Genomic DNA, 17,407 nt, shown 5'->3' with positions numbered 1-17,407 from the left:
CTTTCATTTAATAAATTTGCTTCGAGGTCCTTCACTGAAGACACATTGGGACTTCTGAAATCTATTTGTGTAACCTCCAGTTTGTTCTGGTTTTCACCGTTGCCTGTACCTAACTGAGCAATGACAAAACCAAGAACTTTGGCATTCTGAGAAAAAGCTCCATTCTCTCCACAGGAAAACCCAAGAGAACCATGTTCACATGGAACATGAATTGTTGTTCAGTCTTGCTGTTCATTTGCTGCTTGCTCTATTTGTTTTCTCTAGACCTAGATTAGTTTGTTAACTAGATTAGTTAATGCTCTTGAGTGCAAACAGGGGAAGGTATGCTTGTTCTGCAAATCAGTCACTGTAAAATAAAATTACAGGAAGATGAAGTAGACTAAAGCTGATGTTGTAAGAATTATTCAAGTAATAGTAGATTAAGGGCAGAACTATTTAATCTGTACAAGAAAATTTTTGTCTTCCACATAAACAGGGACCTTTCCTTAGAAAAGCCATGGAGTGGTGGATTAGCAAGAAAGGATTTGAGTATTTGAATTTAGCTAGATTTTCAAAAACCCAAAGCAGCGTGCCAAGGCCAAAAAACATTTTTTCTTTTGTGAGAGCAAATATTATTTACCACCACAAGAATGGTCCTATGTTCTGGCCATGGAGAGAATGCTTCCTTTATCCTCTTGTAAAACACATCTTTGGAGGTCTTTGATGACTTGAATATGACAGTGGAGCACTGCCATGTAAAGCAAATAGCAAGAAACTTCCTGGAAGGATTAAAGATGGTACTTTCAATTAGCATGACAAAAGGGAAAAGCACTATAAATGCAGAGACACCAAAAAGCTTCATTTCTCCAGCCTAGAAGTAGGACTGAAAATAAGGTACTCTTGAAAAGAACCTCAGTACAGTTAGTTTGGCCCAAGTTGTCTTAATTGCCAAGCCATACAAAAATTCCTAGACATGCTACATCAATGTTCTACTAACAGAAGAAACAGTTTCCAAGATACCTGATACACTGAGAAGTATTTATACTTAAAGTCTTTCACTTCTCTATTGCTAAGATGACTCCACTGGTTTAGAAGATTTGACTTGACTTCCAAATTCAGGATGTTTAGAACAGCTTCAGAAATTCCAGCTTTTTCTAACAAGCTAACAGGCTGAATACAGCGCCCACTGTGCCTTATTTTAATGCAAAACATAATTGTGTCTCATCATAAGAGCTTTTCATAACTACTTTTATTGTAAGCAATGGAAACATAAAAATCTCTGCTAAATGCAACACCCTTCTTAGCCCCAAATTAAGCAGTGATACTTGGGTTTTTTCAGATATTCAACTTGCAAAGGAGCAGTCACCTTAACGGGTCTTGAAGGGATTGATGAGAAAAGAAGAATTTACTGCTTACATTCAATCTTTTCACATTTAACATTAAATACAAGAGTAAATATACCCTGTGCATCCTCACAGAGAAGAATCAAAGGACTCCAAGTGCCACAAACTGATTTTCCCTAAAACTATTAAAAAAAAAACAAACCAAAAACCATATGCAAACTGCTTTGTGCTGTCTAATTTTCATTACTTTAAGAAAAACACACAAGTATTCTGGACCATGCTGTCACAGTATAAGCCAGACCCTTTAAATTCACAGACTGCGACCAGATTTAGTCTGCCAACATATTTAAAGCATCAATAATCAGAAAAAAAACTATTTCTTTACTCATCTCCTCACAACTATATAAGGGAAGAGAGCAACTAGTGGCCATGTAGGGAGAAATACATGGTCTTTAATTAAAGGAAGATCAAGAAGTACGTGCAGCAACAATGCAGGTTGATGCCCATGTAGCTCAGAAAATAGAAAATGGGTGTGCAGTAAAACAACAGGTTACTGGGATGACTAAAAGTGCTGACAAGTTTTGTTGCACATGCTCACACAAATAAAGGGATGATCACAAATAAGGTCAGGGAGAAGGAAAGGAAGACCAAGACAGTGAAGCAGAAGAAAAAAGATTTTATCCAGAGATAGAGGAAATTTCCTGTCCTTCAGCTCTTCCTTACCCTGAAACTCCATCTTCTTGTTGAGAAAGAGAGAAAAAAGAGGGGATATGTTGCTTTCCCCAGCAAGATTGAGCTTTCCTTCCTGTCTGGTTCATCCTCCTCAGAAACTCGCTATGATTCATTCCCTGCAGACTCAGGTCTCTGCTGCTCAGCTGCCAGACTTGCTCTCAAGCAGGTATACTCTGCTCTCCTTCCTCCACCAGCTTTGCACAAGGTTAACCAAGGCCCATAGGAAGCCCCTCTCTAGCTGCTCCTTTCTCAAAGGATGAAGCTGGGATTCACCCACTTTATAGAAGCTTTAATAATCCCTTAGCTGGTCCAGGATGGTGTTATGCTGTTATTAGTCCAGGTACAGTTCCTCTCTGCATCTGGGAGCACAAGTAAACATCTACAAGCAGAGCTTGCCTTAACGTTCCTTACTGGAAGTGAAAGGCTTTTTCTGATTCTCTTTGGCTGTGTTGAGACTGTTAAATTAAAGAAGTGCTAGAGCCCTAGTCATCCTCACTCTTCCTCAAGACCCAAGCACCACCTCAGCAAGCTCTCTCCAAGCTAATCTGCCAGGGAGGGTGGTAACTGTAAGCAGCGTGGACATGAGCCAGCCAGAGCCATTTGGACTTGGATCAATCCCTGGCCCCTTTTAATTAAGCAATATAAATTCAGTCTTATGTTCCTGAACAACTAGGAGGAGTTTAAGGTGGGAGAATGGTATCAATGCCAAACTGAAGGTGGACAGTTCTTACTCACAATTCTGATTTACCATCTGTTGATGAGAAGAAGAGACTGGCTTTCCCTTTGAAGTTACTTGAAGATCTCCAGTGTAAGTTTTTTGACGCAGATTTGTGGTCATCTTCGAGGACTGAATGGCACCCAACATTCTTGACCTGTTTCACTGTGAACTTAATAAACTATTGGAAGAAAAATGTAAATTAATACTGAACCTATAGTGCCTTCTTCTATAGTTTGTACCACCCAGGACATGGTGTCTTGCACAAATATTTACACAGCTTAAGATCCATGGAAGTACATATTCTGCATTTTAAAAGTTGTCCTGTAGAACACTTTGGAGGGGGATAATACATTTCCCCTCCCCAGCAGTTGCTGTGGCAACTACACAGGCTGTTTCAGTTTAGCTTGAGGGCCACCCTCAGGAGCTGACTCCTGTGCCATCATCTCTCCTGCAGGGGAGCCAGCAGGTGTCAGCCCCGGCAGCTGCAGCACACGCAGGACTCCACACGCCCATGCAGGTCCAAAGCACGGAGGGGTGCCAGACAGGAGGCTCTCAGGGCATCCAGGAAGGCAGGAGGCCCTGGACGCATGGCCTAAGGTCACCCTGGAGGCCACTTTTCCAGAGCTGGGCAGTGACAGCTGGTAGACTCAGAGGAGCGTGGGAGCACCTTCATTTATAATAGCAAAGCAATGTTTACAAGGATATTTCACCTATAGCAAGATAGGTAAAAATGGAATAAATTGAGAAAAGCCAGACTCTCAAATATAAAACTCTCTCTATGTCCTTGGAAAGAAACACTTCTAGAAATAGATGCTTTCCATGAAAATGTCGTTAAATTTCACATCTATTTGCTCTCCAATTGATAAATAGCTTCAACAATTTCTAAATTCTGCTTGCCTGTAGGATTCTATCACTAACCTGTCTAAATGACTACAGACTCCTTTAATCCTTTTATTATTTACTTTATCATTTCTTTTGTCATTCTGGTTTTTCATCTCCCTCTGAGAATAAGTGGGAGAGAGAGCATCCCACACTATTCATGTATCATCCACATAGCCCCTGATAAAAACTCATCTAATGTACTAACATCACATTCTGGCTTACTTTTGTTCTAACTTCAGCAAGTTCCACCCCCAAATTCTTAACCTACATATATGACTACAAGGGCTTAGTATTTATCTTCTCCTCATCTTCTGTCTTAAATCTATTAGCAGGTGTTCTTTTTGGCAGCAAACCGAGACCATAGCTACTCCAGACAGCCACTGAAATCCAAGGAAAAGGAGCTGCAGAAAATATAACAAACCCTTGTTTTGCTATTACTCCTGATTCCTTTTTTAAAATATCTTAACCCAGACTGCACAAGGTACAGCTTATTTCTGCTTTAGTTATAAGGTCCAAAACTTCAGCCTCCCCTTTCATTCAATGGTAGCTGGCACAACTGGAATAAAATCATTCTCATCCAGCATCTAAAAGAAACTTAGCAACCCTACAGTTAAAACTACCATGATACTCATCTTTATATACTTATGTTCAATTATTTTTTCTCATTTTGCTTAAAGACTTTTTTTTTAATGAGAGCACCATATTTATGTAACTATCTTGAGGAAAATCCTTAGAGAGTGTTTTCATCAATGGTGTATGGGAATGGTCAAAATCAACATGCACGATGTTGAAGCGCTATGAAAGCCAATGTCTTCAAAGACATGCTTTCACAGAAAACTTTCAGTCAGGAGAGAATATCTTACTGTGACACACAGATCACTGGATTCATCTCCACTTCATGTCAGTAATGCTTCAGATACATCATTTCATATAAATTGCAAAAAACCAATCAAAATGAGGAAAGACACTAGAACAGAAAATCACAATTCCTCTACTCCCACTTCTTTGGTTCAAATTTCTCCTACCACAAGTAAACCTATTTCTTTTACCCAGATATGTATTACACAGGAAACTACAAGAGTTGTTTTTTTCTCCTGTATTTTCACTCTTACACAAACATTATCTGAGTTTAAAGTCTGGTTTGAAAACAAAGTAAGATCACCTTCAAAAAATGTGGTCCTTCCATACATACACTACATAATGACTACTTATTTGCTGTAAAATAATCCCATACTGCTTTCAGACACCCTGTTCCATGGAAGAAACCATGCCACAAGTTTCAAAGGTAAGAGAACTCATCTATGCCATGTTTCAAAACTCTGCACATGTAGCCAGAGCTCAACAGTTCAGAAGACAGGGTTTAGTGGCACACAGCCACTGGCTCTGCTACTAATGTCCCTGGCCAGCAGAAACCTGGAGCATGTAGCACTAAAGAGGCATGTCACAATCCTTTCACACAATAATGTCTCTGAACTAGGCCATCAACAGTGAGCTCAAATGTGAACAAGGTGAATCAAAAGTGAGCCAGACCCAAAGCACAGGTTTACTCTGTCTGTGCCCTGCTGAGGGTATGGACACACGGGGCATGCCTGGCATACACGCAGGTTTTGCAGTTCTCTGGGGTCTCTTCTGCTTGTGCCATGGCCACAAGCTTCAAGGAGATACAGAGCACCTAAGTGAACAGACAAAGCCAGGACCTGGAAACAACTGCCTACCAACACAAATAAGAAATGCTCAGCAATAATATCCAGAAAATTTCCCTGGATGCTGAGGAGTCCTGCTTCAACAGCAGAATCTCACACAAACCATTTTATCCTCAAGCAAGTAATATCCTCAAATGATCCTCAAAACAAATGAAAAGGATAGCATTTGTTATTAGGTCTTCTAAATCCTCTTGCTGATTTTACTGTCTTTTCCTAATCAATCACCGTTACTTTACAGCCTCGGCATTCCTTTACCTCTGCTATTGTTCTGCTACTGTAAATTAGCAGCAAGTGGGAAAACAACAATGTATACAGCTCATGCCCAACAAAAAAAAGGGTAGTCCATCAGCCTACCCTTCATCCATCCTAAATACCTATTATACCATTAATAAAATAAGCCTGTGCAGTTGTTCTGCTCATGGTCACTAGCTAATTATTCAAAGTGGTGGAGAGGACTTAAAAATATCTGAAAGAAATACAATTAAGAGCTATTTTTCCTGAAAGACCTTATCCAAAGTAAAAAGGTGATATGCTTGCACAAGGAGAAGGTGAAAAAACTCAAAGAGATGTAAGAGGCTATCATGGAGATGGTAGAGATTGGGATGGATCAAGGTCATATTCATAGAGATAATAAATGTCTGAGTAAAGCCAGGAGACTAGCAAATGTTGGTTATGAAACTCTGTGTAATCAGATATTTTGAAGCAGAAAGTCTCCTTCACATGGGGACAAACACAAAAAAAGAAAAAAGGATTTAAAACAGCGACTAGGAAGAACTCTCTCAGGGGTGCAAAGCTTTACAAATTTTAATCCACCTGTTAGTGCTACTTTAAAATATGGATTTTAGTGAAAAAGCCCAAGCCACAAAATTGCACCTGGGTTTTTAGACATCCTAAAGGTAGCTCACATTTGAGATCTTTGGTTGGTCTCCTAGTGAGATAATCTGCCTACATCATATTTAGGTTCAGTTTCTCAGAAACTATTAGCTGTCTGGGTTTGACTTGCAATTTCCAGTTCCAAGGAAACCAGAACTGTAAAGTGGCTCTTTGTGTCATACATACTACAAATTAATAGGGACTATTATTAATTTAATCCTTGTTAAGATATTCCTGATAGGTTACACTATAAGATACTACTGTATTAATGATTTAACTCACATTTTTTAAAGCATTTCCCTGAGCTATAATTTTTCCACATCTTTTCCCACATATATTTTTTAATGTATTTCCCACTATGTTTTGCACTGGTAGCTCCTCTTCATCTCATTCAATGTCAATAAATGTACCTCTACAGCAAAGAGTGATATGTGCAGAAACTACTGAGCACTTGTAGTGCTCTTTAGTACACTTCTTTAATGAGAAGCATGAACTGGGAACTGTTTAATCTGGACATTTTGTTTGATTGTAGAGGGACATGCTTAGAAATACATTTACTGAAAGAGTAACAAGTCTGGCAAACTTGCCTTCTTTAAATTAGCATTTTCTTCTCAAACTTCATTAAAGGGCAATCAAACTCCTGCCTATTTCCTTTGCTAGCATTGCTGAGAAGCAAGAGATTTATATGTAAACAGAAGTCTGCTTTTATACACAACCTGTCTCTCCTGTTCAAACTATTCAACAACAGCATGAAATTCTAGTTTTCAGTCACACTAGAGCTTAATTCCTTAAAAGCTTCTTCAAGAGAGTAATATTCCACTTGTTCCCTCAAGAGAAAGGAGGGAAAACATGCCCTTTTCAGGACATACGTCCTTATCCCATAGGCCTAGAAAATCCATAGAAATTAACTTATTTTAACTGGACAAAAGCAGCACATGCAAAGGGATGTGTCAGCTGCTACCTTATTTTTGCCCTCTTTAGCCAAAGATATCCTATACCCACAGCAAAGGCAAGTTATACTGATAGGAACCAAGATGATTGAAATGTCCAGGATTTCAGGACAGTTCAAGGAAGGAAAAGGCACCATGAAAGAAGTGCTTTTCACCTGAAAAGCTCTCCATAATCACTAATCACAAACACGGGGCAGGAATAGCAATGTTAGTCTCTGTTTTTAAACAGAAGAACCAAGAAGTACCAGAGAAAGTGCAAACCCCTCCACATCCTTTCCACACAGCACGTGGTCATGTAGAGCTCACTGCCATGCAAAGTTTTTTGATGCCCAAAATAGAAATGCTGTTTGATAACTGAGGTTGCGTAGCTCTTTCAGAAGCTACTACACACAGTGACCTGAATACAAGCTCCAACTTCACAGTCCAGTGACAGCTGAAAACTGAGAGGATAGGTGAGAGGAAAGATCAAACCCAAAGATTTGCCCATGTCTTGTGTTTTTTCTTACACCAAATAATGTCCAGAGATAGAGACAGGACAGGATCAACAGCTAAGGCACAAATCCTGCACATTCTGTATCCTCACTATGTTCTTATCTTTCTACATGACAAAGCCATACACAAAAAAACATGGATGACACAATGAATTTCAGTGAAAAGTGAAGTATATTCCTCTCTCAGCTCAGTAAAATACAGGCCTTTTGGGAATCTCCTTAGAACAGTGTTTTCATAGAGGATTACAGTTTATTTGTATCACTGGCCTCGAGCAAAATCCAAAAATTCCAATGGAATTAAAATGTTTAACCTTGGCTTGAGTCTGCTGTCTGATAGGACCACGTTCATTTTAGTGCCACAGAAAGATTAAGCCAAGTAATTTCCAAGAGAGCGCCTACTGTATGCAAGGGCTAAACTTGTTCACTGCAACTCCACATGCTATTTCCAGCTAAAAGTCAAATAAGCAGGTGTCAGAGTGAAAAGACAAAATACAGATATTAAAATTAGACTATCAATTTCTGCCAGCAACTATGCGCTACCTATTGTTATTTGAGCCATACCACCATTCAATATTAACTCAAAAGCTACAAAAATGTTTATTATGTTCACCCCAGTATAGTACCTAAACTAGTCATTGAATTTTACTGCAGAAGGTGTTATTAATCTGGCTTGTGCATTGAATATTACTACAGGTATTATTATTCTGACTTCTTGATGCAGTTTCATCAGCAACTGTTTACTTTCCTTGTAACTATTAAACATGAATGCTATTAAACATGAATGTAGCATTTGCTACAAATACACGAAACCTGCATTCCATGTATCCATTAAATGCCTTTCACTCAATGATTTTTGAGGTTTTGGCCTCAAAAAGTTCTCCGGAGTCAGTGTGCTCCTGTTTTGGATAACAGCTTTGTTAATTATTCACACACTATTTTTCTTTGCTGCAGAGTATATTAAAAAGAATACATGGCTTATATTTTGCTTGCTGTGTGTTCAGTGCATCATGGTGCCAAGCACCATCAGTTCCTTTTGCAATTATTATTTTCGGTACTTCTGGGTGGATCTACTGTAAGGATTCACTTCAAGAACACAATATTTTTTTAATAGCCAGTCTGAAGACGAATATACTCTTTTAAGCACTTTATTATATGGTCTCCAATGAAAATATTTTCTTCCTGGCTTAATTTGCTGTGACAATAGAAACACACTCTGTGCAAGAAGGGGGCTCTTCCTGAACTAAACTTGGGTGCAGTCTGACAAAGTTTATTCCTGAGTAAACTCTTCTCCTACTGTATACAAATATAAACTCTTTCTGTACAGTGGCAAGTAGCTCTTGGATACATTAATTGTACATCAAGCCACCTGCTACATGTCAGCAATTTTTTTTCACAACAGACATTGTACAGTTTTATGATTGCTCAATGTTTTGTTACTCAGCCAGTTGTTCAGTAAACTAGTAATTTATCTTTGAAAAGCTATCATTCACTGAAACGTGAAAAACAAACAAAAGGGCCAACAGCACGCCTGTGCAATGTTCAGAAATTGCCTGCAACTTCTAACAGGCAGGAAGGGAAGGCATAGGTAAGTAACAGTGGGCCCAAAATCACAAAAGCCATCTAAACTAGAACTTGGTAGAGAAACAAATCACTGCTCCCCAAGCAACAAGACCTTCCTTGAGTGAGTGAAACATGCTCCAGCAGGACTCGCTGTTTAGAGGTATGTTTGGCAAACATCTGTAAATATTCTGTTTAATTTGCACACAACCACTTCACTTATCCATTTGCAACCTAGACTCAGAGGATTTTATCCTAAAGGTTGACTGTTCCTATGGAAACCTCAGTAGCGACCCCACCAGCTACAAAATGCACCCTCAGAGTCAGTGTAAGGGCCCAATTCCCATTTTTTTAGATTTATGAAGTCCTCTTGAAAAACTGGTTTCCAATTTCAAGCAACTCTCTCATCTCCAGATTATATTTTTAAAGTCATTTACTGGACAGAAAATCTTTACAAAGGGACAAATTCAGAATGTCTAAATCCCTCCTTATTTAGATTTGGAGTCAATAGGAATTTTTGCTTAAAATTAATATACTTAATATAATCCAAGAAGGTTAAGTACAATAAACATCAAGCTCAAATGAAAAATGCACACACATAAATATTTAAACCAATGATATCTGTAAATACATTTTTTGTATTTTCCTTAAGCCTAAGTCATCCTTTTTATATTTGAATTCATTTATAAATGGCCTGTCATTAGCAGACATTGAACTAGGTGCAAACATTTTATTACAGTAGGGAGACGCATGAGCAGGCATAAATTTCACCCCTTAATAAGTAGAGTATGCAATTTAATTTGATCAAGAATAATTAAATTTGTACAAATTCAGGAAATGTATTCCAGAGAGGACAAAACTTCAATAGGTGAAATACATGTAAATAGGCAATTTTACATTTGAGCAAGAGAAACAGACCATGCCTCAATTCCCACTACAGGAATTATGGTATTTAAGCAGTCAGAGCTGCTTTTCGAACCTACATGAAAGAAACTTCAAGGACCTGATCCCACAGCTCTTACTGTCTTTGTCTTTTGGTGGGAGGTTTTCTTTCTATGAGTAAGGAAGGCAGTGGGGAGGCCAAATTTTTCAGAATTCAGATAAAGAAACATACCTACTGTATATTTTATGGGCAGGACACAAGCTTCCATTTCAAACAGATCTTCACATGGCTGTGCTTAGAAACTTTTTCAAAATTATTAGCAACCAGGAAATACCAGAGAAGCTATTTTATGGAGTAGGAAATTAACATGCGACAATGCAGAGATTGCAATTCAGCTGCAGCCTGGATTTCAGACTTACTGCTTTTAAAACAGGTTTTGTATTTGAAATTGATGTGAGATTGATACTAATTTCCTAAATTAAATCCTCCATCAGTAATGTATTTATAGCAATGCCAATTGCCATCTACTCCCCTGTCAACATCCCTGACTGTGTTGGAGAGATGCTTCTCCTTGGGAGTGAATGGAGAGGAAACCTGATCCATCCTCTGTCTGCTGGGTTGCCACCAGGAGTGAAATGTGATAGCAATTCCCGCCATGGGGGCATCTAGTACTCCAGCCAACACACCTCCCGTGGGCACCCAAACAGCTGGCATTTGGTAAAAAAATCTATTCACTTGCTGGACTTGCTTCAAAAAGCAACCAGAGACAATCTCCTTTCCCACTTCTCCTCAGGCCCCAAATTCTCCCCATGACTTTGCCATTCCCTAGCAGAAGATACCCAGTTTGGGGGCTGGGGATGGTGGTGGGAAAGCCAGGAGGACAGTATCTTATTATAGCAAGCCCTGGTTCGGGATTTATGGTTTGGAGCAATTTTTAACTATTTGTGACAAAAACTCCCTTTGGTCTTGCACTTTTTAAAGTCCCCTCTGTGTGTATGACAAGCAGGAAGGGCAGAGTTAGACAGAAATCATTGCAAAAGCAAGTGAGGCCCAGGGAACCTGACACAAGGCAAACATTTTCACAGGAGACAGAACACTGCAGATATGAGGGGCTTCACTGATTGTAGCACCATTGAACTGAGGAACAACCAAAAATATTCAATAGCTGAAAACAAAGCCATATCTATTGATTCCCAAAGTTTTTCTCCTCACAAAGAAATGTAAAGAGGTAAATAATTGCAGCAATCAAACGCAGCTCCTCTATCGAGGATATCAAATCTGAAACCAAGCGGTTTCAGCCAAGCATAAAACCAAAGCCTCCTGATGCAACCCTGCCAGAGACTTACACACAGCCCGCCGGACATCCGCATCCCTCCCTGCCGCACTTGTCCCCGTCTCCCGAGCTCCGACCGCTGCCGGTGGGGCGAGGCCCCCGAGGACGGCAGGGGAGCCCGGGAGGGGGTCCGCACATGGAGGGGGGGCTGCAGCCAGCGGTGGGGAGAAAACGCAAAGCAGAGAACATTTGGAAAGGAGCCACCCAGTCCCGTTTCTGGAAATAGACCAGCTCTAGGAAGGGACAAAAAAAAAAAGGGCAGCAGGCCAAAAATAGCTAAATAAACTGCAATTACAGCCAGTGTTAGTTGCCTAACCTGCTGGATTTTCTGCACGGTTGGATCAGCGGCAGATGCTCGCTCATTTGATGACTTTCGAGACTGAAAAGCCCAGCGGGTCCCGAAAAGTTTGGCGGCAAAAGGGGCGGGGGGCGGTAGCGGACCGTGCCGCAGCGGGGATGGGGTCTGCGAGCTGCCGCAGAGGGGGAGCCCCACGCCCGGGGGCACCAGGCCAGGACGGGCATCGCGGCACCGCTCCCCGCGCTCGACCCCAGCCTGAGTGGAGATGATCTGCCGTCAGAGCAACAGCGCCTGTGACCGAGCCGCCAGCTAATCCGGCCAAGCGGATTATTAGCCTCCTCAGACAGAGAGCCGCAGTTCGGCGCTCCGGGAACGGAGTGCCAGTCCGGGGCGTGCGGCTCGGCCGGGCTCGGCGTCCCGGCTGCGCTGATGGGATCAAGCGGGAGCGGAGCGGAGCAGCGCAGACTGTGCGGGCGGGCAGCGACCCCGCGGACCTGGCCGGAGCGGTGGCACCCACCAGGGCCCCACTCCGCGCCCCCTGCCCGCTTCCCCCGCCCGCCTCGCTCGCTTAGACGAGCTCCCCCCAGTCCTTCAGAAGAGAGGCTCAGCCCTCCTCGGGCCAGTGCAGCCCTTGGCAGGCAGGGTGGCGGCGGGGGGAGTGCCGCTCCTGACAACCAAAACCACTCGTCGTCCCATGCAGAGGGAGCAGGGAAGTGCGGCAAAGTCCCCGGGGAGGTGGAAAGCTGCGCCGCGGTTGCCTGGCACTCCGAGGGACACAACTCGGCTTCAGGAGCCGATATCCTGACAGCCTGCCCTCCGCAAGGAAAGGACACGAATCTTCAGGGGTGGACCAGAGTGTGTATGTGTGGAGGGGCACACGCCTCACCCCCCGGTATACAAACTGAAAGGCCTAGAAACCACCAGCCCTCGTCCTGCCCCTGCCGCCCACCCCCGCACAAATCCCTTCCCCAGGAGCATCGCCGCTTGCCCAGAGCACCACGGCGCTGGAGCCGGCGCCCCCTCCCCCGGGGCCTGGGGAGCGACGGCAGCGGGCAGGGCAGGCAGGGCCACGCCGCCGCTCTGCCCTGTCCCCGCGGTCACGGCCCCGGCGTGCGCGGCCCGGGCAGGCGGAGAGGGGCATCCCCGGGGGCTGCGAGAGGGTGGTCGGCCGTCCTGACCCTGTCGGGCCCATCCTGCCCGGGGGGGCACACGGCTAGGAAGTGGTCCCCGGCTGGCTGCAGTGCTAAGGGACAAGTGAAGCGAAGGGCACTTTGCGGGAGGCTGAGCGCAGCCTCCGGCGGGGCATTTCAGCCTCTTTGGTATGCTAAGTGGCTGCTTTTCACTGCTGCGGCAGCGGCGGGGGGAAAAGGGGCGAGACGAGCTGGCAAACGGAAGCCGGGGCGGGGAAGGGTAAATCCGCCGAGGTGCCCACCTCGACTCTGCACCGGACCTGGGCTGAGCAAAGCAGCAGCCGGCAGCCCGGCTGCCTTTAAGGAGAGGGGTGCGGGCTGCCAGGGCTGCTGCTTGTTGATGTTGGGGTGTCAGGCAACGAGAGCCTATGATCTACTACACTGCAGTGCCAGCGTCAGGAGCCTCCTGCTCGGGAGCTGCCACTGCAGGGCAGCCGGCATACACACACCAGCGCGCACACACGGCATCCCTCCCCTCGCAGCCCGGGCTCCGGCGGCTCTCGCCTCCCCAGGCACGCAAGTGCTTGCAGACAACCTGCCGGCCGGGGTGAGCGAGCAAGGCGGCGTGGGGGACCAGAGGCCGGCGGGAAAGGCCGGTGTTTCCCCAGAAAAGCTCCCGGCTCCCCCGCCCGCCGAGCATCCCTTCTCGCCCACCTTGCTCGCAAAGCCTCGGGCTTGGCCGCACGGACGCCCCGAGCAAGAGGGATGCAACAGCAGCAGCTTGACCATCAGGGACCAGGCGGCCCAGAGCACCTGCATTTGCATTTCTTATGTAATGTACTGCAAGTTTCCCCCTCGGAGCCGGGCTGAACCGAAGCGCATGATCCCGGCTGCCAGGCAGACATAGAGACGGACGCAGAGAGACCGGTGTGTGGCACAGAGGGGTCATCCCGGCAGCGAGAGGCGGAGGAGCGGCACAGCCAACCCGGCGGTGCTGCTGCTGCCACTCGGCATAGCTGGCTGAGTTGCCGTCTGGGCACAAGCCCCAAGAAAGTCTCCATCCCCTTTCCTCACCACCCTCCACCCTCCTGGCCTTGAGTGCCGAGGGTGAGTGGTAACGGGGAGCCCCCAGGCCGCGGGAGGGGGGTGTCTGGCTTGACTTTAGAAGCCGAGCGAGGCGGTGGGTGGGTGTGTGTGCGTGTGGGGTGACATACTGCAAGCTATTCAGAAAGTGCTGTGCAGGACGCGAGCCCCGGCACACTCACCCACCGCAGGCAGGGCCGGCTAACACCAGCACAGGAGAGCCAGGCTCCTCTTCCCAGAACTGACTGGGGGGCTCCCGCGGTCGGGAGTTGGGGGCTCCACCGCCTTCCCCACAAGAAGGGTACTGATGTAAAAGTTTCCTCCTTTGAAATATCACATAGGAACTAGGAGATGCCGGCTGGGCGAGGGTCGCCTTTGATTTTATTTTTTTACCCCTCTTCGGTGGTGACAGGGGCTGAAGCTAATACAAACCGCTCCTTGCTTATTCATATACGTATGCACATGCATGTCCGTGCTGGCCTCGATATATCCCCCCTTCTCCCCTCAGCAGGATTGCAGATCTACCTCGGCGAGCAACAGACAGGGTAGCATTAAAGAAAAACAACGCATTGCAATGGATTGCTTACCAGTTGGGTTCTTGTTTTTCTTAAGACTCTTGCCACAAAGACACTGCAGCATATGCGATCCTTTGCTGAAAATGTTCCAAAGAAACCACATTGATTTGGGCGAAAAGCAATCCAGCAGCTTATACACCCTGAGAAAGAAGAGATCCTTGTGGTTGCATAATAATAAATTGAGATCAGTTCTCCTGAAGAGGGGCACCAGTTTTATCATAGAAAAAGCGATTATATTCCGATCTTCTCCCAGTTTTTTTTCCTCACGTGGTATATTTCTTTGAGACTTTTCAACGGATGCTTTTTTTTCAGCCAGGCTGAACGGTTGTTCCTCCTAGACCAACAGTGAATTATAACCAAAAGCGTGGAGAGCAAATATAAGGAATCCCTTTTTTCAGCGTGAAGCCAAACGAAAAGTAAGGTCGTGAAATCCCAGCCGAGGCCAAAACCTCATCGGAGACACCGGCAAAACGCGGAAGAAAGATCCCCAGAGAGAAAACCATAGCCTGGTACTTGACTGCTAGGAGGATGGGTGGATCTGCAGAACAAAAGCCACGGCAGGATCCATCCTACTGAACGACTGCCATTGTGCAGCCCCGCGGCGGGAGAGCGCACCGCCAGCACCCGGCGAAGCCCGGCTGAGGCGCAGAGAGCGCTGCCGGCCGCGGGCGCGGACCCCGCCCGCAGCCCCCGCCGATGCCCCGCAGCCCCCGCCGCCGCCCCGCGACGCCGCCCGCCCTCGCCCGCGCGGGCCGCTCGCCTCCGGCCCCGGCTGCCGCTGCGCCCGCTCCGCCGCGCAGGAGGCAGCACCCCCGCCCCGCGCCGCCCGCCCGCCGCAGCCTCGGCGCCCAGTCGCCGGCGGGCGCCGGGGGAGGAGGAGCCGCCGAGCCCCGCCGGCCCGGACCGCCGTCACGTAGCCACGTGCGGCCCGGCCCGGCCCGGCACCGCCCGCGGGCAGCTCGGGTGGGCTCCCCCGGGCTGGCCGCCGAGCGCGCACCCCTGCGCCCCTCGCCCGGAGTGACCCGGGCCCTGAAATCCGTCCCTCCCCTGAGTGTGGCTCTTGCCCGTCTCGGCCACGCCGTGGTCTCAACGGTCAGGAATGACCGAGGCAGTCGCGAACTGAATAAATCAGCCCGAGAGGGGTGTTTCTTTCTGCAACCTGCTGGCACCAGACCTAGAGAGTGTCCTGGTGAGATCTGGGGGTTGCCCCAGCAGAGGCAAACACCGTATGTCTCATGGTGTGATGATGCCATGAGCGGTGGAGTCCTGGGCCGGGAGTGGGGTTCCCGAGTACCACAAATGCCCAGAGAGGCAGTGCGAACACAAAGCACCTGCTGCACAGCCGAGTTGACAGCACGGCCGTGGGCAGCCGGACCGGCTCCTGAGCAGCGCCAGTCAGTGCTCTCCATAGGCCCACCCAGGGAGCGCTGCCCTGTCACCAACCCTCCCTGGCCTCTGCCGGAGGGCTGCACCCGCAGCACCCACGCATGGCAGTAGCGGCGCTGGAAGAGCTGGAAGTTGATGCCCATGTTCTCCCTCTCCCCTCTAGAAGCTCTGTCGACGGTTTGGGTACTGGAAGATGTTGGGAGATAGGACAGAGAGCATGAACATATGAGGGAAAATATATGAGGTAGTAGTAAAATAAGGAGCTGCTGAGAAGAGGGTGGAAGGACAAAGCAGGTGGGAGAACACAGGAGAGTGAACAGCTCCCTCTCCCTTTCCTTCTCCCTCTTCCTCTCTTCCATCTCTCTATCTCCTTCATTGCCAAAGTAATCTATATCTTCATTATTGTCTTTAGCTCTTTGAAGAAACGTTTGCTCTTTGACCATTCACTTTTTCCAGTATCAGAGTACAAACTGGAAGCTGCAGGACGCAGTTTTCATATATGAAATCTGTAATAATATTCACATTCCTTTAGACATGGTCAGATAACCAACACAGTTGGTGTTTTTTCCTGAACCCATGGAAGTTTTCATTGCTCAAGGAAGTGTAAGAGTAAAATACGAAAAATGCAGAAGTGTGTGTGTGTGCTTTTTCTGCCTTGCCAGGATCTGTTGCATATCAACACTGAGAAATGCTTATAGTAAACATTTGGTCAGCACACAAAAAAAAAGCCACCAGGAAAGAAAACTTTTTTGATAGTTTTAATTTCAATAAGATTTGTATTTATACATATAGATGAGATGCTTGGTTACTAGATCCTCATCTACATTATATTTAAGTATCATTACCCTATTTTACAAAGATGAAGAATTACACATAGGAGTGAAGTGCTGTATTGCGAGAAGTAGCCCATGGAGTTTGCAGAACTTTGGAGAGTTCCTGCCTCTGAGCAGGTTTGTAAAAATAGAAAGAAGCAAAGCTCAATAGATTAAATGTAAGAAAAAATAGAGTGAGGCAGAAGTCACAGAGGTGATACTGCTTTTTGCAAAGAAGTGGCTTGGTCTCTTGTTCTGTCACCTTGGCTGTGCTGCCTGTTGAGCCAATGCACAGTCCTGCCTGGCGTGCGGATGTTCCACAGGCTGCTGGGAAGACAAGCTGGCTCAGCCACCTTGCAGCCAGCTGGCTGGGAGTTCACAACAGCCCTTGTGCTATTCATGGTAGCTCATATGTCACAACTCTCCAAAAACATAAAACTGATCTAGAGTATTCCCAAAATATCTGAAGCCTGTGTCTATCTCCTCTTGACCACAGGAGCCAACAATATGTAGCTGGGCGCAGCCTGTGATCTGTAGAAAACAAAAAGTTATTTACCAGCTTCCCACCCAAGTAATTGGTATATATGTCCCTCGGCTAGCATGTAACTGCCTACTTTCTAAATGAGAGCAAAACTTCTCTGTAGTATCTCATTGTCGTTCAGTTGTCAGGAACCGTGGC

At 46.0% G+C, this 17,407-nt stretch overlaps 1 protein-coding gene across 1 annotated transcript in view; it reads right to left on the bottom strand.

The window, feature by feature from the left end:
• The window catches only part of FGF14 (fibroblast growth factor 14), a 381,662-nt gene extending 366,450 nt beyond the window's left edge, over positions 1 to 15,212 (bottom strand). The window contains exon 1 of the mRNA XM_030953833.1: positions 14,543 to 15,212. Coding sequence (XP_030809693.1) covers positions 14,543 to 14,750 — 208 coding nt within the window. The 5' untranslated portion in view covers positions 14,751 to 15,212. The remainder of the gene's footprint in view (positions 1 to 14,542) is intronic.
• Between the last annotated feature and the right edge of the window lie 2,195 nt (positions 15,213 to 17,407).

Source organism: Camarhynchus parvulus, chromosome 1, assembly GCF_901933205.1.
Source record: "Camarhynchus parvulus chromosome 1, STF_HiC, whole genome shotgun sequence".
NCBI classification, from domain to species: Eukaryota; Metazoa; Chordata; class Aves; order Passeriformes; family Thraupidae; genus Camarhynchus; species Camarhynchus parvulus.
The sequence above is the reverse complement of the archived record's forward strand: the minus strand, read 5'-3'. Positions and strand labels throughout refer to the sequence as shown.